This window comes from Pseudophryne corroboree, chromosome 2 (assembly GCF_028390025.1).
Source record: "Pseudophryne corroboree isolate aPseCor3 chromosome 2, aPseCor3.hap2, whole genome shotgun sequence".
NCBI lineage: Eukaryota > Metazoa > Chordata > Amphibia > Anura > Myobatrachidae > Pseudophryne > Pseudophryne corroboree.
In genome coordinates, this window is record NC_086445.1 from 945,061,304 (window position 1) to 945,082,404 (window position 21,101).

The 21,101-nt window shown below is 48.1% G+C and overlaps 1 protein-coding gene across 1 annotated transcript in view; it reads right to left on the reverse strand.

The window, feature by feature from the left end:
- The window catches only part of LOC135050124 (uncharacterized protein C3orf38-like), a 35,135-nt gene that overhangs the window by 7,850 nt on the left and 6,184 nt on the right, over positions 1–21,101 (reverse strand). The window contains exon 2 of the mRNA XM_063956301.1: positions 1,982–2,151. Within this exon, the coding sequence (XP_063812371.1) occupies positions 1,982–2,151 (170 nt within the window). The remainder of the gene's footprint in view (positions 1–1,981; positions 2,152–21,101) is intronic.

Sequence of the window (21,101 nt, forward strand, 5' to 3'; positions counted from 1 at the left end):
AGCTCAGTTTTGTTAACCAGTCCAATGTAGGAGCAGGCAAGAGAGAGGGTAGATGTTAGTCACATAGAACTACATTCTCACGACAGGACCAGGGACCAGCGGCTAATGCCATACAAACCCATAGAAGCTAAGTGGGCCAGGGTGGGTGCCCTGTGGAAGCCAATGTACCTCGCAGAAAGAGAATTAACAATGGTAAGTCTACCATAACTCTCCTTTCTGCAGCAGGTAACATTGGTTTCCACAGGGAAACATCGGGGGTGTCCTAAAGCAGTTCCTCAAGGGAGGGGATGCACCTTAGTGGATATGAGAATCTGGCGACCAAAGGAAGCATCCTGGGAGGCGGAAGTATCAAAGGCATAGAACCTAATAAACGTGTTCACAGAGGACCACATAGCTGCCTTGTACAATTGTTCTGTTGAGCGCCACGGCGAGCCGCCCAAGAAGGTCCAACAGACCGAGTAGAATGGGCATTAATAGCAGCAGGAGCTGGGAGTCCAGTCTGCGCATAAGCTTGTGCAATCACTATTCTAATCCATCTGGCCAAGGTTTGCTTATTCGCAGGCCAGCCAAAGGCAAAAATGGTATCTGACCTCCTGATAGAGGCAGTCCTCTCCACATATATACGGAGACCCTAACCACATCCAAAGAACGTTCTTTGGGAGACAAATTCGAAGAGATAAAGGTCGAAACCACAATCTCTTGATTAAGGTGAAACGATGACACCACCTTACGTAACCAGATCGTGTTGATAGAACTGCCCGGTCACAATAAAATATCAGAAAGGGTGGATGACAGGACAATGCGCCTAACTTCGACACCCGTCTTGCAGAGGCAATAGCCAGCAAGAACCTACACCCAAGGACTGTGGGTAAAGCAAATCCCCCACTGCCCCTCCCACAAATGTACGCTCCATTAGGTGCTGATCTTTTTACCTAATCAGTTACGTGGGTGGTACTCAGCATGCCAGCTGTTGGGATCCCGGTGCTTAGTATACCGGCGCCGGAATCCCAAAACCTGGCATACCGATAGCTATTCTCCCTCTTGGGGGTCCACGACCCCCCTGGAGGGAGAATAAATAGCGTAGCGCGCGTAGTACGCCACCGTGCTTGCAGCGAGCCCGTAAGGGGCTCATTTGCGCTCGCCCAGCTGTCGGTATGCCGGCGGTAGGGATTCCGGCGCCGGTATGCTGGCCGTCAGGATCCTGGCAGCCGGCATACCATATTACACCCCAGTTACGTCTATAAGTAGACTTACCTTGAATTAGACATTATGTGGCAGATTAAAACCAGGAGAAATTCATGCTTGCAGGCAGCCAGCCACAAAACCTGTATAATTCAAGAGTGTCCCGGTTTAAAGGGATAGTATGGTAAGTCTATAAGTAATCATCATATATCCGTTGCCTAGCAAAGATAATTGGACAAACAGTAATAGAAATTAAGTAATGTAATGTGGATGCAGACTTAGGGCTTGATTCTGAGTCGGGCGCAGATGCTCCAGTTAGTGGTCGCCTGTCTGCGACTTTATGCCAATGCTGCTACAAATCATTGCTGCTCTTGTGTAGATACCTGCATCCGAATATGCAAGGACTGAGGCGCCCACTGTCAGCCTCCAAACACGCAATAATAGGGAATGGTGTGTCATTATACACCACCATTGCTCGCACCATTGAAACTTTCACCAGCCAGTTTCTCCATCCGACTATGGCCTCCAGTGCGTCTGTGTATGCAGCCCCTATCACTGACACGCCTCCCACCACTCCCATACCACGCCCATTAAATGGACCATTACTCCTTGCATTTCTAGCCAACTCCCCACATGAACGCCCGTTATTCTTCATATTTCTGATACCGTCACTCAACTACGTGAACACAGCCATTGCGTGAGGTATGTACTGCGCTACTCTAGGATATCAAATAAGATATATCAGAAATTATACAGGTATGCATCTGAGTATTCCATGGCAGCTCACGGTATTACTCACTGGTTCGTTCCAGTATTCAATGGCTTTATTCACAAGTGAAGGCTTTGTTCTTTCCTGGGGCAAGGCACCATTCTCTTCTAGGTACTTGAAGATGGAGGCACAATTAACCTTTCTCCGCTCCAACAAACCTTTGGCACTGTTGCTGTGCTTCACTATGCCGTTAATGAGTCCTGAAAATAAATAAAATATAATTTAAAGTTACTATGGGTATAATTCTCTATGATTTATATATATGCATAGTGATCTAACAGTCATTTTATTTACATGTTTTCTTTAAGTACGTATTCACCTTTTCTTTTTATGAAATATTCTAGACTAAAAAAACACAAGTACAGAAGAGGGAATAAGACTATGGATAAGAGATACATTATTACATCGTACCAGAGAACCAGAACAAGAAGCGTGGCAGTGGAAACACAGTAACTTACAGTATGCATTACATTTCAAAACATTGCAGCGTTGTTGAGTAACGTACGTTACATAAGATTGTAGCCTGATGTGTGTATTTTGAGTTTTAACACAACTATAATTTTCCCCTTCTGTCTTGTAACGTGAGTGCGACGAGGCACTGATGAGGCACTTTGTGTCACAGTATCATGGCACCGCCCTACAACTGTATGGAGACTCAAATCACGCCCCCTCCCACACACACACGCACACACACACACACACACACACACACACACAAAAGGAGAGTTATCGTAGACTTAACATTGTTAACTCTCTTTCTGCGAGGTACATTGGGTTCCATAGGGAAACATCAGGGTGTCGTGCGGATCTTGATCCAGAGGCACCAACAGGCTAAAGCTTTAGGCTATCCCAGAATGTATTGGGGCCTTCTCTTTAACTCCGCCTCCAGGCACTGTGAGCTCAGTTTTGTTAACCAGTCCAATGTAGGAGCAGGCAAGAGAGAGGGTAGATGTTAGTCACATAGAACTACATTCTCACGACAGGAGAAGGGACCAGCGGCTAATGCCATACAAACCCATAGAAGCTAAAAGCGTCAGGGTGGGCACCCTGTGGAAGCCAACGTAGTTTGCAGAAAGAGAGTTAACAATGGTAAGTCTACCATAACTCTCCTTTCTGCAGCAGATAACATTGGTTTCCACAGGGAAACATCGGGGATATCCTAAAGCAGTTCCTCATAGGAGGGGATGCTCCTTAGCGGGTATGAGAACCCGGCGTCCAAAGGAAGCATCCTGGGAGGCGGAAGTATCAAAGGCATAGAACCTAATAAACGTGTTCACAGAGGACCACATAGCTACCTTGCACAATTGTTCTGTGGAGCGCCACGGTGAGCCGCCCAAGAAGGTCCAACAGACCGAATAGAATGGGCTTTAATTGCAGCAGGAGCTGGGAGACTAGCCTGCGTATAAGCTTGTGCAATCACCATTCTAATCCATCTGGCCAAGGTTTGCTTATTCACAGGCCAGCCACGTTTGTGAAAACCAAACAAGACAAAAAGGGAGTCTGATCTCCTGATAGAGGCAGTCTTCTCCACATATATACGGAGAGCCCGTACCACATCCAAAGACAGCTCTTTGGAGGACAAATCAGAAGAGATAAAGGCCGGAACCACAATCTCTTAGGTAAATAACCAGGGTGAGTTCTAAGAACTGCCCGATCATGATGAAAAATTAGGCGCATTGTCCTGTCGTACACCCTTTCTAAGTCCTACTCCCTTCTAGCAGAAGCAATAGCCAGTAAAAACAAGACCTTGGCCGTGAACCATTTAAGGTCCACCGTCTGAAGAGGTTCAAATGAAGATTCTTGCAGTACATTCAGGACAACAGACAGATCCCATGGAGCCACATGAGGGACATAGGGAGGCTGAATCCATAAGACACCATGAGTGAATGTATGAACATCAGGTATAGATGCAATTTTTCTCTGAAACCACACCGACAAGCCAGATATGTGAACCTTGAGCGAGGCCAGGCGAAGGTCTAAGTCCAGGCCTCTTTGCAGAAAAGCCAGGATTCTGGAAGTTCTGAATCTGTATGCATCATAATTTTTATCAGCACACCAGGTGAAGTAAGAATTCCAGACCCTGTAGTAAATTCGAGCTGAAGCTGGTTTACGGACTTTTAACATAGTTTGGATGACAGCCTTAGAGAATCCTTTGGCTCTCAGGATTGATGCTTGAAGAGCCATGCAATCAAAGCCAGCCTGGTTAAAGACAAGTGACATGTATAAGGAGGTCTGGGCACTGAAAAAGTAGAATAGGATGCTCTGTCGATAGACCATGCAGGTCTAAGGACCAATGCCGTCTGGGCCACGCTGGAGCAACTTCTTGTTTGAACTTCCGCAGGACCCTGGGCAGGAGTGACACTGGAGGGAACACGTAGGGCAGCCGAAAGTTCCATGGAATTGACAGTGCATCGACAAACGCTGCTTGAGGATCCCTGGTTCTTGATCCGAAGACCGGAACCTTGTGATTGTGTCGAGACGCCATCAGCGCTTCGTCTGGTAGGCCCCACTTGTCCACTAGGAGTTGAAAGACTTCTGAATGAAGACTCCACTCTCCGGCATGTACGTCCTGGCAACTGAGGAAGTCCGCTTCCCAGTTTAGGATGCACGGAATGAACACTGCCGATATTGCTGGCAGATGGCGCTCCATCCAACAAAGGATTTTTGACACTTCTATCATAGCCATGCGGCTTCGAGTGCCGCCGTGATGGTTTATGTATGCCACCATAGTGGCATTGTCCGACCGTACTTGAACAGGCCTGTTCTGTACCAGAGGCAGGGCGAGAGTCAATGCATTGAACACTGCCCCCAACTCCAGAATGTTTATTGGAAGGAGTGACTCCTCCCTGGTCCAGTGACCCTGAAAAGAGTGTTGCTCCAACACCGCACCCCATCCCCTCAGACTGGCGTCCATTGCCAGCAGGACCTAGTCGGGGATCCAGAAGGGACAGCCCCTGCTGAATTGCTGGTCCTGTAGCCACCAGGTCAGTGACAGATGAACCTCCAGAGTCAAAGGGATCATGAGAGATCTGATCCGATGAGGTAGGCCGTCCCACTTGGAAAGGTTTAACCTCTGCAGAGGCGAGAATGAAACTCAGCGCACTCTGCCATGTTGAATGCCGACACCATCAGGCCAAGTACTTCATCGCCGAGTGTATCGACACTCTGGGGCAACAAAGGAAGCATCTTATCCTGTCTTAAAATCTCAGAACTTTTTCTGGAGACAGAAACAGTCGTTGTCTGTGTGTGTCAAGGAGTGCCCCCAGGTGCACCATGCTATGATCTGGGACCAGCGAGGATTTCTTCCAATTGATGAGCCACCCATGGGCTTGTAGGAAGCTTACCATCTGTTGCAGATGACTGAGGAGGACATTGTGGGAGTTTGCCAGAATCAGAAAGTCATCCAAATATGGCAGGATCCTGACTCCCGTATATGGACCGTCATTACGGCCATGACCTTGGTGAAGATCCGAGGAGCCGTAGCCAGGGGTGGTATTCAGTATGCCGGCTGTTGGGATGCCGGCGCTCAGTATACTGGCACCGGAATCCCGACACCCGGCATGCCGACAACTATTCTCCCTCTTGGGGGTCCACGACCCCCCTGGAGGGAGAATAAATAGCGTGGCACACGTAACGCGCCGCCATGCCCGCAAGGGGCTCACTTGCACTTGCCCAGCTGTCAGTATGCCGGCGGTCGGGATTCCGGCACCAGCATAGCATACTACACCCGTAGCCAGTCCAAATGGTGGAGCCTGGAACTGATAGTGGAGGTTGCCAAAAGCAAACCGCAGATACTGCTGATGCGACATGGCAATAGGTATATGCTGGTACGCATCCTGTGTTTCCATACGGAACTTGGACAATCTCACAAACTTGTTCAGTGATTTGAGGTTGAGTATAGGCCGGAAAGACCCATTGGGTTTCGGAACTAGAAACAGGGTCGAGTAGTAACCTCTGCCTCTCTGGGCCAGAAAAACCGGCACTACCACTCCTATATTCAGGAGGTAACCCACAACCTTTTGTAGAGCTTGCGCCTTTAACGGATCCAAAGGGATAACCGCGGTGCAAAACTGGCGAGGAGGATGTCTCTTGAAGGAGACTGCGTATCCGTGAGAGACAACTTTCCGCACCCATGCATCTGAAGTGGTCTTTATCCAGACCTGGGTGAACTCCAGAAGTCGGCCTTCCACTGTGGGGTCCCCCAGGGGGAGGCCCGCCCCGTCATGCGGCAGGCTTGTCTTGTTTAGAAGCAGGCTGATGGGCCGCCCAGGACTGCTTTGCTTTGGGTTTAGTGGTTTTGGGAGCACGAGATTATCTCGGGTATGCCTGACCTTTTGCTTACCCTTGAGGCTGAAAGGAACGAAAAGTGGTACCTTTAGCCTTCTGTGCAGAAGGATTAGTTTTTGGGAGAAAGGCAGTTTTAGCAGCCGCCAATTCAGACACAATTTTATTTAGGTCTTCCCCAAACAAAATGTCCCCCTTATAGGGGAGTACCTCCAAGGTCTTTTTGGAGTCTTGGTCCACCTTCTATGACCTCAACCACAGAACACGGCGAGCCATGACAGACGTAGTCGACACCTTGGCTTCCAACACACCTGCCTCAGAGGACGCCTCCTGAATGTAATAGGTGGCGGTGGTAATATGCGACAGGTATAGTCTGGCATTGTCAGATATATCCTCGGGCAGCTCTTCTTCTAATGCCTGAACCCATGCTTCAATTCCTTTTGCAGCCCAAGAGGCTGCAATAGTGGGTCTATGTACCGTACCTGTAAGGGAGTAAATAGACTTCAGGCATCCCTCTACGCGCTTATCTGTCGGTTCCTTCAGTGAAGTGATAGTGGTGGCAGGCAGAGTGGATGATACCACTAGGCTGGTGACCATGAGAATCCACTGGCGGTGAATTTTCCCACTTGTTACATAAATCTGCAGGGAGAGGATAGCAAGCCAAGGCTCGTTTAGACAGAGGGAATTTCTTCCCTGGATTAGACCTCCTGGATTAGGGCTCCTGACTGATGTCCACCAAATGGTCAGAATGGGGTAATAGATTTTTATCCACCTTCTGCCGTTTAAACATATCAGTTTTCATAGACACAGTAGTGGAATCCTCATCATCAGTGATTTGTAGGATTTGCTTAATAGCAACCACAAGGGCAGAGACATCAATTTGCAATGGAGAATCCTCGTCAGAAACACCTGATTCAGTGTCTGACAGGACAGTGTGCTCCCCTTCCTCTTCAGATCAAACATCTGAGAGATTAGTGGATTGTGAGGAGTAAGCAGCCCACTTAGATGACCCAGAGACACGAGAGTGACCTGGAGTACATTTTTGCCTGACCAAGGAATGATTTAATTGCTGCAACTGGTTAGATAAATTTTTCGCCCAAGGCGGATTAACCATAGGGATAATTTGTGGCTGTAGTGGCACAGGTGGTCCCATAGGGGGCGTAAAGCGTTCCACCAGAGTACTCAGTAGGTTTGTGTACGCAGCCCCGGGTGGCTCCTGGTTACAGGAGCTGCAGACTGACTGGGAGATGTATGACACATAGTACACCGCGCGGTCCTAGACCGGAGGTATATATCAGAATACTCAGACAATATATCCTGTAATAAGTACACTTTTTCTTAACTAACGCTGTCTGCATAAAGACATGTAGAATACTCAAGTGTTTGTAAAGTCACAGTGATGTATACAGGTGGCTTTACAAGGGAGACTTTGCCCTGCACTTCCAGAGACTAGCTGCAACTATGCTTATAAGATGTCGCCCAGCGTCTCAGTCAGGAAGTGAGGGAGTATGTGAGGCAGCTCCAGGGCAGGAAAAACTGCAGTAGATGTCGCCCTGGGCCAGGGAGAGGCTACAGGTCAAGCGCCAGCTCCCCTATGCTGGACTTCCACCCCAGGTACTAGCGAGCCTTATTAAATAAGGGCATTAGTACACCCGACCTGTGCTCTATTGCCCTGGTGGGTCCCTGCTTGGTGGCAGTGTCCATGCCAGCGCCGTGACCCGTCTCCCTAGGCTGCGAACAGAACACAATTTAATGGCGGGTCCCACCTAGGGAACCCTCTTACCTCCTCCCCGTAGCAGTAACGTGAACCAGGAGAGTGACTGCAACCGTGTGCCTAAAGCCGGAGCGTCTCCGCCGCAAGTACCCAGGAACAGGCCACGGGAGTATGCGACGCCTCTTGGGAGGTGATGGAGCTGCAGCGCTGAAGTGTCCCCATAACATACAGCGCTGACAGCCAAGTTTATAATAAATTTTCTGTCAGAAAAAGCTTTTTCAGGGCTGCGCAGTGCAGCCCACCTGTTAAGTGACCTGCTGCTGCAGACACCAACTGAAGCTGAGCTCACAGTGTCTGGAGGCGGGGTTATAGAGGCAGTAGTGGATCTTGCCACGGGCAAGCAGGACTTTTGCCCGGGGCGCCGCACCATGGCAAGATCCGCTACTGTGCCCCCCGCTGCTGCTGTGTCCCCCGCTGGTCCCCCCGCAGTGAAGGGAACTAGACGCTACCCGTCTAGTTTCCCTTCATGGAGAGGACCTTTGCTCTGCGGTGCGCGATTACGTCATTGCGCACCGCACAGCAATGTGGGACTGGCACAGACGGTAGGGGTCATGATTGACCTCTAGTGTCTATGCTGTGCTATGGGAGAGACGTCATGACGTCTCTCCCATAGATCCGAGGAGAGGAGCGGCGCCGGCAGAGGTCTGCAACGGTCGGGACTCAGGAGCGGGGATTGTAAGTATTCATTATTTTATTTTTTTTAAAGCGGCGCTACTGGGGGCACAAATGCGGGTGCTACTGGGGGCACAACTCTACAGGGGGCGTAACTGACCATGCCCCTGTATGAAGCCACGCCCCTATTTTTCACCCGGGGCGCCACAAGGGCTAGACCCGGCCCTGTATAGAGTAGGCCCCAATGCATCCTGGGACAGCCTAAAGCTTTAGCCTGTTGGCGCCTCTGGATCAAGATCCACTCTACACCCCGATGTTTCCCTGTGGAAACCAATGTAACCTGCAGCAGAAACCTATCTCTTGGACCTCCCTGCTACTCAAGAGGACCAAAATATGGACATGGCTATCTAAATTAGCGATGAACAATTTGAGGGCCCCCATATAGACGCGGGGTTGGTATATTTGAATTAAATAAGGTTTAGAATTGTAAAAATAATATCGATCTTTTCCAGGACATACATTATGTTCACTCGTGGAGTTTCAAAAAGAAAAAGTTCCCACACATGCAGAACAATTCACACATGTGCAATTGCAAACAGAAACAGTAAACAGTAGGGAAAGAAAATCCTTGGCATATTGTGATGCCAGGATCGATCCTATCGATACATCATACTCCAGAGTATCAATCCAAAAATTGATCAGCTCCGAACACGTTGATCGATCCTTCCAAAAGGATCAATCTGCAAAATCCATCCATACGAAACATAATATAAGTATTTGCATCAAGATACTAACTAAGCGTTTGAAAGAGATACTGTAAATATATAGTCTAATGGGCCCTACACACTTGTCGACCTGCCGCAGAGCTGCCCGATGGCCGATACGGCTGGCGTGCGACCGGGCGGCGGGGTGGAGGTGACGGGGGAATGAAGTTTCTTCACTTCCCCCGTCACCCTGCTCCATAGCAGTGCATGCTAATATGGACGAGATTGTCCATATTGGCCTGCATGCATAAGCGACGGGGCACCAACGATGATGAGCACGGGGCCGCGCATCATTCATCGTTGGTGCTTTCACACTGAACGATATGAATGAGTTCTCGTTCATTAATGAACGAGAACGTTCATATCGTTCAGTGTTATCTTCTAGTGCAGGGGTGTCAAAGACAAGGCCCGCGGGCCAAATCCGGCCCGCCAGACCTCGTCTGATGGCCCGCGGTGCCGCCGCCATGAAACCCCTTCTCCCGAGTGCCCAGCTCGGGGGGGGCGGGGTTTCGCGGAATGACGCGATTGCGTCGTGACGTCACGGCGCAAACGCGTCATTCAACGAAACCCCGTCGGAGGAGGGAGAAGGGAGCCGCGCAGACGAGGAGGGAGAGGCGGCTGAAGAGCGGCGAGAACCGCTTCAAATGTAAGTCAGCCCCTCTCCCTTCCTCTCTTTCTCTCTCTCTCCCTCCTTCCACCACCTGCCACAATGTGTAAAATGGGGACCTGTACCTGCCGCTATGTGTAAAATGGGGACCTGTACCTGCCGCTATGTGTAAAATGGGGACCTGTGCCTGCCACAATGTGTAAAATGGGGACCTGTGCCTGCCACAATGTGTAAAATGGGGACCTGTACCTGCCGCTATGTGTAAAATGGGGACCTGTACCTGCCGCTATGTGTAAAATGGGGACCTGTACCTGCCGCTATGTGTAAAATGGGGACCTGTGCCTGCCACAATGTGTAAAATGGGGACCTGTGCCTGCCACAATGTGTAAAATGGGGACCTGTACCTGCGCTATGTGTAAAATGGGGACCTGTACCTGCCGCTATGTGTAAAATGGGGACCTGTGCCTGCCACAATGTGTAAAATGGGGACCTGTGCCTGCCACAATGTGTAAAATGGGGACCTGTACCTGCCGCTATGTGTAAAATGGGGACCTGTGCCTGCCGCAATGTGTAAAATGGGGACCTGTGCCTGCCGCAATGTGTAAAATGGGGACCTGTGCCTGCCACAATGTGTAAAATGGGGACCTGTGCCTGCCACAATGTGTAAAATGGGGACCTGTACCTGCCGCTATGTGTAAAATGGGGACCTGTGCCTGCCACAATGTGTAAAATGGGGACCTGTGCCTGCCACAATGTGTAAAATGGGGACCTGTACCTGCCGCTATGTGTAAAATGGGGACCTGTGCCTGCCGCAATGTGTAAAATGGGGACCTGTGCCTGCCGCAATGTGTAAAATGGGGACCTGTGCACTATAAAAGGGGGCACATGGCTGGGCACTATAAAAGGGGGCACATGGCTGGGCACTTTAAAAGGGGGCAGATGGCTGGGCACATATAAGGCAGGTGGAGCGGTAAATTTTGGATAGACCTACAGATACAACCAACCGGCCCTTTGATGGGGACCAAACTGCTGATGCGGCCCCCGATGAATTTGAGTTTGACACCCCTGTTCTAGTGTGTAGGGCCCATAAGTTAAATAGATAGATAGATAGTGTCAAAGTCGAAAAATATCCTGATACATATGCCTTGTACTAACCCCTCATGCACATGCCCGCTGCATGTGCACACCCTCTGCCGTGCGTGCACATATCCGCAATTTGCGTAAGATCGCTCCGGCGATCACGCGCGGCATATGCGCATTTACGGTAGAGTTTGTAAGCGTCTAGCGGGCGACTCGATCATAACATACTTAACTCATATAGCGTATATTATAGTGAACATTCCCCTTAACAATGTTAGAAAGTAAGTTTAGTGTAAATGGTTCTTGGACAGAGAAATTCCTCTTTGCATGATAGGAAGGGTCAGATAAAGGTAGAACGGTGGTGTCTAGTATCCAGCTCTGTAGAGTATTTTATTAGTAATATTTCGGTGTTGGTTAGGAAGAGATTGCTCGCTCCTGTGCATAGTTATGTACAAAAGTAGTTTATAGATATTTACTGTATTTGCTGTTCATTACCCATGCGGCGGGAATCCTAAGGATACCTCCCACCTGAGCAGTTGGAGAAAGGCACAGCCCACCTGTTCGAACCCACCTATGACCTTTTGTTATAATGCAGAGACACATTCCTGTGTCCAATGAACCATGAGATTATAGGGACCATTGTATTGTTACTGTATGTTGTGTATATAAAGACCACCATTGCCTGTCAGTCACTCACTCTCTCTGCAACGTTTTCACATTGAAGGCTGAGGGCTGGATTCAGGACGCGCCTGCGAATCATTCCCACGTGTGTAAGTTCTCTGTAGCCATTTTGTTATCCTTTCTGTTTGCCATTTGTTCTCATTGTGTACACATTCTGTTTTCTTGTGTTTGCAATCGTTCGCTATTGTTCATATTATTCCTCGTTATTCTGTTTAGATTTTATGTTAGTTTTGTAGTGTATAAGCTGTACTGTTTTTCCCCTTTTTACTCAAATAGAATCATCCACTGGGTGTTAGAGCCTAAGTGGTTTTTGTATCCTAACCAGGTCTTGTGTTTTCACTAGTTACTGTAAAGGGTTTTCTGAGCGTCTCAAAAGCTCAAACAGCTTCTCATATAATCAAGGTTAATAAGCATTACATCGTTATGGTATTTCATTGCCAAGGTTTAAAGTGTAAAGCGTACCCTTAAGGTGTGTTATTACTAAGGGATACTGTGTAACATTCTGTAAGCGTGCGTGTCGCTCGTGCGTCGCGCCCACGGCCTAGCATCTGCTACGCTAGGTGCGTACCCTTACGGTACTCAGTGCGCCAATAGCGTACTTAGTCCATAATAGAATATAGCTTAATGTTTTTAGGTAATAACTGACTTTATCAATTGGGGGCATCGTCCGGGCCTCCTCATATCCGCAGCCAAGCGGAACCAGGCATACTTTATCCATCAGCAAAGGGCGGGAAGGTAGTATCCCCTGTTAGCCGTTTGGTGGTTGGGGATACGGTAAGTGCTGATTAGATAAGCGTCTGCTCCGCTTGGTTTGTAGGGATGCTGGTGGGATCCGGAACCGAAAGGTAAGAACGTTAAGCTATTGTCTGTTAAATCTGTTTAAATTTCTGTATTGGTGAAAATTGCGCACGCAACACACGCACACACCTGTATTTCCATTTGCGTATTTTCACATATATGCCTTTCTGTCTGCCATTCGCATTGATCACGTGCTGAGAAAATTTGTTGCTATTTAGTTAAAAGTAAAAGTAATACTCAAGGGAGTAATTGTAAAACACACACGCAGCCTGACCCAGTTATAAAGGTTATACAGGAGATACTGTGTGGTGTTTGGTAAACGATTATAGTTAAATATCGTTTGCATTGATAGAAGCGTGTTATTTGTGTTACAGCGGACGTATCCGGCCTGTGTACACGTGTCTCTGACCGAGTGCGAGACAGCGTACGCAACGCAAAGGCCTACACACATGGCGTACATTACGCAACGTGCGTACGGATATGCCCACTAAATACAAATCACATGATAGCATTGTTTTAGTAGTAGATATGGAAGCCACGAGATAATAGCACAAATTTGTTTCAGTTTCCAAAATTTAGTTTAAAAAGATCCTCCTCTCGTTGCATTACCTCTGGGATTAGCCTGTGTTACCTGAATGAAAGAAATTTTCTGTACAGAAAAATCAAAGTATATATGAAGTGAGAGAGCGTGTGTATGCAAGTAAAGTTTTTTTTTGGTGTGAACCCCGGAATTCGAGATCTCGTAGAAGGATATCCGTGAAGTGAACACGTGGTGGCGTGGGAGAAGGCCATCTCACGTTTAAAGTCAATAAGGTAAGAGGAGCAATTAGTGTTACAGCAGACCAGGAGGTCCGCGAAAGTCAGAAATCCGTTAAAAGTACATATATGAAGTTCTGAAAACCCTGACTTAAGAAAGGTCAGAGGTAGAGAGCGCAGCCCTGGGGGTTGGCGCAATACCCATATAGGCCCGTTTTGAGAATACGCTCCGGCTGAAGGTCTCGCAGCCTAAACAATCGATTCCGCTGGTCGTTCTGCGGATAAGTAATAGTTACTTATACGCATTGCGACTGTACCGCATGTAATTGTGTGCATTAGTTGGTTACCTTGATACCCATAACGCAATTTGCGTACGCTTTGCGGGATCATAAACACTATTTGTACATTCTAACGTGATTTGTGTAGGTTTTTTTTATTTTAAGGGAGGTTCGCTGTTCACTCAGGAATTCTCCAGCAACTGATACTTACTGGGGAGGGTAGCATACTCCCACACGCCCCAGTAAGTAGAGGTCACATAGGGGCCTTGGGTTGAGTACGCCAGCGCTGAAGCAGTGTGTGGGCATATTGGTCGACGTGGGCGAGAGTGGGTGAAGGCACTCGATGGACTTTCACCGTCGCCTTACCTCTGGGAACGTGGTTTTTGTAGGAATTTGCTGAGAAGGCAATACCTGCAAAGAATGGGGGCCAGTTGCTCAAGTAAGGGACGATCAACCAAGGTTCAGGTTGATATTATTCCGCGGCCAGTCGGGTCGGCGAGGTACGTAATGTGTGAGAAATATGGATCACACACAGAGGTATTATGCAATGAGTGGGAACGTATGACTGTGAACGATGGGGAGAAGTTTCCCAGGGTAGGCAGTTTTAATCCTGAGGTTTTGCAAAATTTAAGGAGAAGGATATGTCTGATAAAATCTCAGAAACAGAGGATCAGACACACAATCTGTTTACATTTATGGCAACAGGAAGGGGAGATACAAAGGGAATTAGCTCAAGCAGCTGGTTCCCATCTTAGCAGGAAACTGATGGCAACTGGAGAAACAATGGCTGCAGAGAATGGCATACTGGGATATGATGATAATAGGGCACTTAATAAATGTATTAATGATGTTAATAGTAAGCATAATAAATGTATTAATGATGTTAATAGTAAGCATAATAAATGTAATAATGATAGAAGTAAAACTGATAAATGTACAAATTCTAACCCGTGCAAGTTGCACCCCATGTTAAACTTCCCTCAGGATCACAAGCAAGAAAGTGAGCCCAGCACGATGTCGGCACTTTTTCCAGCAGCCATCATACGAGACACCCAGGTGGGCACGGCCCAATCGGTAAAGGCAGTAGTCAAGCCCTCTTACGGAGGGTCAGGTGAGGTCGTGTCCACAGGTAAGTACGGTATTGTATGTTATGAACAGACAATTGCACCTCACATTGTAGAGTATAGAGAAGTAGGAGTTTCTGTATTAATGGATGGTTTAAAGGAAGTGTTGAGGACAAGGGTACAGACCACTCAACCCAACTGGAGAGGTATGTCGGTGGCTGCTTTGAGAGGGACCGCTATTGAGCATGATCGGAACATCGTAAGACACAGGGAGTCACAGGGCGGTAAGCAAATGACAATAAGTAGACAGGCCCTGACAACGAAGCCACATCAGCTTAAGCCCCAGACCCCTGTGGGTAAGTCAAATGTGATAAAATGTTATAACTGCCAGAGGGAAGGGCATTATGCACGGAATTGTATGTTTAACGACCCACATAAGGTATATAAACCCCCTAGACAACGACATAACGCACGTAATTGTAATCAGGGATCATATAGGAAAGATTTTGGGCCGCACTTGTAATTTGTAGCCAGTGAAGTTGATTATTAGCCTTGATAGTAAGCCTGAGGTTACAGTCGATGTAATTGGTAGGTCATTCCTTGTAGACACAAGGGCGGCCAGGTAAACTCTGTGATTTATCTTTAAATATTTCCTTTTCATCTCTGACGTTCACCAGACAGCTCAAACGTCACATGTCTACTTGGTCCTTTCAGAGGTCTACCCAAACCCAGTGTATCTTACCAGCATCGTTGTGTCTGGCCAAACACAAAGGGTGGAGAGTGGAGATACTGGTGGGGGGAGACTGTGCAGAGATACCGATGGACATGTTGGTGTGACAGCCTGATGGTGAACGGAAATCTGATAATGTTTCTTTTCTATTGTTCTCTCTCTTTGTTCTTTCATGTTACGGATGGTATGTCACACAACAGTTAGACAAATGGTAATGCAAGATTTATGCTCCTTACAGAAAAATCGCTGAGTCGGAAAGAATATCGTATCACTGGAGTGTTCGTTTTGGGAAGACTGAGAGACACCACTGTTGAGACGACATCTGAGCAAGAAGAACAACAAGACTATAGGACAATTATCGTAACATTTTTCTTTCCCTTCAATTATTTTCGGTACCCCCATTACAACTTTTTCTTTCTCCTCCTAAGATGGACTCGCCCCAAGAGACTGCAGTCCGTGTTTTCCTGTTGACCCTGTTGTTGACCAGAGCAGTCTGTTTCGGTGAGAGTTCCAGTGAGGTCGAGAAATGATCTGGAATGGGTTCTGATGATCAGGATGGATTCGTAGAATTCCAAGAGCAACACAATCACCGAGCAAAGGCGAGTATCAGAAAACGCTCTGGTAGCCATGACACTAACAGACATTGTGAAGGATTGTTAGCTGAAGAGAATTGCATATGTAGGAATTGTGACAACATAGTTGAGGACGGGTGCATTCAGAGATGTCAGTCCAGCATTAATATCAATATGGACCGTCATCCATTGAGTGACTATCACTCATTAGTGGGTAAGGTTATAAACCAAACGGAATGCTGGGTGTGCTCACAAGTACCTCAAGGTCATAGAAAGTCAGGACTAGTGCCATACTCTATAACGATAGATGAGGTACTTGAATTAAGGCATGGGAGACCGGTGGACAAGAAATTTTATATTTCTAGTAGTGATGAGCACCGGAAATTTTTCGGGTTTTGTGTTTGGGTTCGGTTCCGCGGCCGTGTTTTGGGTTCGAACGCGTTTTGGCAAAACCTCACCGAATTTTTTTTGTCGGATTCGGGTGTGTTTTGGATTCGTTTTTTTTTTTCCAAAAAACCCTAAAAAACAGCTTAAATCATAGAATTTGGGGGTCATTTTGATCCCAAAGTATTATTAACCTCAATAACCATTATTTCCACTCATTTTCAGTCTATTCTGAACACCTCACACCTCACAATATTATTTTTAGTCCTAAAATTTGCACCGAGGTCGCTGGATGACTAAGCTCAGCGACCCAAGTGGCCGACACAAACACCTGGCCCATCTAGGAGTGGCACTGCAGTGTCACGCAGGATGGCCCTTCCAAAAAACACTCCCCAAACAGCACATGATGCAAAGAAAAAAAGAGGCGCAATGAGGTAGCTGTGTGAGTAAGATAAGCGACCCAAGTGGCCAACACAAACACCTGGCCCATCTAGGAGTGGCACTGCAGTGTCACGCAGGATGGCCCTTCCAAAAAACACTCCCCAAACAGCACATGACGCAAAGAAAAAAAGAGGCGCAATTAGGTAGCTGTGTGAGTAAGATAAGCGACCCAAGTGGCCGACACAAACACCTGGCCCATCTAGGAGTGGCACTGCAGTGTCACGCAGGATGGCCCTTCCAAAAAACACTCCCCAAACAGCACATGACGCAAAGAAGAAAAAAAAGAGGCGCAATGAGGTAGCTGTGTGAGTAAGATAAGCGACCCAAGTGGCCGACACAAACACCTGGCCCATCTAGGAGTGGCACTGCAGTGTCACGCAGGATGGCCCTTCCAAAAAACACTCCCCAAACAGCACATGACGCAAAGAAGAAAAAAAAGAGGCGCAATGAGGTAGCTGTGTGACTAAGATTAGCGACCCAAGTGGCCGACACAAACACCTGGCCCATCTAGGAGTGGCACTGCAGTGTCACGCAGGATGGCCCTTCCAAAAAACACTCCCCAAACAGCACATGACGCAAAGAAAAAAAGAGGCGCAATTAGGTAGCTGTGTGAGTAAGATAAGCGACCCAAGTGGCCGACACAAACACCTGGCCCATCTAGGAGTGGCACTGCAGTGTCACGCAGGATGGCCCTTCCAAAAAACACTCCCCAAACAGCACATGACGCAAAGAAGAAAAAAAAGAGGCGCAATGAGGTAGCTGTGTGACTAAGATAAGCGACCCAAGTGGCCGACACAAACACCTGGCCCATCTAGGAGTGGCACTGCAGTGTCACGCAGGATGGCCCTTCAAAAAACTAGTCCCCAAACAGCACATGACGCAAAGAAGAAAAAAAAGAGGCGCAATGAGGTAGCTGTGTGACTAAGCTAAGCGACCCTAGTGGCCGACACAAACACCTGGCCCATCTAGGAGTGGCACTGCAGTGTCACGCAGGATGGCCCTTCCAAAAAACACCCCCCAAACAGCACATGACGCAAAGAAAAATGAAAGAAAAAAGAGGTGCAAGATGGAATTGTCCTTGGGCCCTCCCACCCACCCTTATGTTGTATAAACAGGACATGCACACTTTAACCAACCCATCATTTCAGTGACAGGGTCTGCCACACGACTGTGACTGAAATGACGGGTTGGTTTGGACCCCCACCAAAAAAGAAGCAATTAATCTCTCCTTGCACAAACTGGCTCTACAGAGGCAAGATGTCCACCTCATCATCATCCTCCGATATATCACCGTGTACATCCCCCTCCTCACAGATTATCAATTCGTCCCCACTGGAATCCACCATCTCAGCTCCCTGTGTACTTTGTGGAGGCAATTGCTGCTGGTGAATGTCTCCACAGAGGAATTGATTATAATTAATTTTAATGAACATCATCTTCTCCACATTTTCTGGATGTAACCTCGTACGCCGATTGCTGACAAGGTGAGCGGCGGCACTAAACACTCTTTCGGAGTACACACTTGTGGGAGGGCAACTTAGGTAGAATAAAGCCAGTTTGTGCAAGGGCCTCCAAATTGCCTCTTTTTCCTGCCAGTATAAGTACGGACTGTCTGACGTGCCTACTTGGATGCGGTCACTCATATAATCCTCCACCATTCTTTCAATGGGGAGAGAATCATATGCAGTGACAGTAGACGACATGTCCGTAATCGTTGTCAGGTCCTTCAGTCCGGACCAGATGTCAGCATCAGCAGTCGCTCCAGACTGCCCTGCATCACCGCCAGCGGGTGGGCTCGGAATTCTGAGCCTTTTCCTCGCACCCCCAGTTGCGGGAGAATGTGAAGGAGGAGATGTTGACAGGTCGCGTTCCGCTTGACTTGACAATTTTGTCACCAGCAGTTCTTTGAACCCCAGCAGACTTGTGTCTGCCGGAAAGAGAGATCCAAAGTAGGTTTTAAATCTAGGATCGAGCACGGTGGCCAAAATGTAGTGCTCTGATTTCAACAGATTGACCACCCGTGAATCCTTGTTAAGCGAATTAAGGGCTCCATCCACAAGTCCCACATGCCTAGCGGAATCGCTCTTTGTTAGCTCCTCCTTCAATGTCTCCAGCTTCTTCTGCAAAAGCCTGATGAGGGGAATGACCTGACTCAGGCTGGCAGTGTCTGAACTGACTTCACGTGTGGCAAGTTCAAAAGGTTGCAGAACCTTGCACAACGTTGAAATCATTCTCCACTGCGCTTGAGACAGGTGCATTCCACCTCCTATATCGTGCTCAGTTGCATAGGCTTGAATGGCCTTTTGCTGCTCCTACAACCTCTGAAGCATATAGAGGGTTGAATTCCACCTCGTTACCACTTCTTGCTTCAGATGATGGCAGGGCAGGTTCAGGCGTTTTTGGTGGTGCTCCAGTCTTCTGTACGTGGTGCCTGTACGCCGAAAGTGTCCCGCAATTCTTCTGGCCACTGACAGCATCTCTTGCACGCCCCTCTCGTTTTTTAAATAATTCTGCACCACCAAATTCAAGGTATGTGCAAAACATGGGACGTGCTGGAATTTGCCCAGATTTAATTCACACACAATATTGCTGGCGTTGTCCGATGCCACAAATCCACAGGAGAGTCCAATTGGGGTATGCCATTCTGCGATGATCTTCCTCAGTTGCCGTAAGAGGTTTTTAGCTGTGTGCGTATTCTGGAAAGCGGTGATACAAAGCGTAGCCTGCCTAGGAAAGAGTTGGCGTTTGCGAGATGCTGCTACTGGTGCCGCCGCTGCTGTTCTTGCGGCGGGAGTCCATACATCTACCCAGTGGGCTGTCACAGTCATATAGTCCTGAGTCTGCCCTGCTCCACTTGACCACATGTCCGTGGTTAAGTGGACATTGGGAACAACTGCATTTTTTAGGACACTGGTGAGTCTTTTTCTGAGGTCTGTGTTCATTTTCGGTATCGCCTGCCTAGAGAAATGGAACCTAGATGGTATTTGGTACCGGGGACACAGTACCTCCAACAAGTCTCTAGTTGGCTCTGCAGTAATGATGGATACCGGAACCACGTTTCTCACCGCCCAGGATGCCAAGGCCTCAGTTATCCGCTTTGCAGCAGGATGACTGCTGTGATATTTCATCTTCCTCGCAAAGGACTGTTGGACAGTCAATTGCTTACTGGAAGTAGTACAAGTGGGCTTACGACTTCCCCTCTGGGATGACCATCGACTCCCAGCAGCAACAACAGCAGCGCCAGCAGCAGTAGGCGTTACACGCAAGGATGCATCGGAGGAATCCCAGGCAGGAGAGGACTCGTCAGAATTGCCAGTGATATGGCCTGCAGGACTATTGGCATTCCTGGGTAAGGAGGAAATTGACACTGAGGGAGTTGGTGGGGTGGTTTGCGTGAGCTTGGTTACAAGAGGAAGGGATTTACTGGTCAGTGGACTGCTTCCGCTGTCGCCCAAAGTTTTTGAACTTGTCACTGACTTATGATGAATGCGCTGCAGGTGACGTATAAGGGAGGATGTTCCGAGGTGGTTAACGTCCTTACCCCTACTTATTACAGCTTGACAAAGGCAACACACGGCTTGACAAATGTTGTCCGCATTTCTGTTGAAATACTTCCACACCGAAGAGCTGATTTTTTTTGGTATTTTCACCAGGCATGTCAATGGCCCTATTCCTCCCACGGACAACAGGTGTCTCCCCGGGTGCCTGACTTAAACAAACCACCTCACCATCAGAATCCTCCTGGTCAATTTCCTCCCCAGCGCCAGCAACACCCATATCCTCCTCATCCTGGTGTACTTCAACACTGACATCTTCAATCTGACTATCAGGAACTGGACTGCGGGTGCTCCTTCCAGCACTTGCAGGGGGCGTGCAAATGGTGGGAGGCGCATGCTCTTCACGTCCAGTGTTGGGAAGGTCAGGCATCGCAAACGACACAATTGGACTCTCCTTGTGGATTTGTGATTTCGAAGAACGCACAGTTCTTTGCTGTGCTTTTGCCAGCTTGAGTCTTTTCATTTTTCTAGCGAGAGGCTGAGTGCTTCCATCCTCATGTGAAGCTGAACCACTAGCCATGAACATAGGCCAGGGCCTCAGCCGTTCCTTGCCACTCCGTGTGGTAAATGGCATATTGGCAAGTTTACGCTTCTCCTCTGACAATTTTATTTTAGATTTTTGAGTCCTTTTTTTACTGATATTTGGTGTTTTGGATTGTACATGCTCTGTACTATGACATTGGGCATCGGCCTTGGCAGACGACGTTGCTGGCATTTCATCGTCTCGGCCATGACTAGTGGCAGCAGCTTCAGCACGAGGTGGAAGTC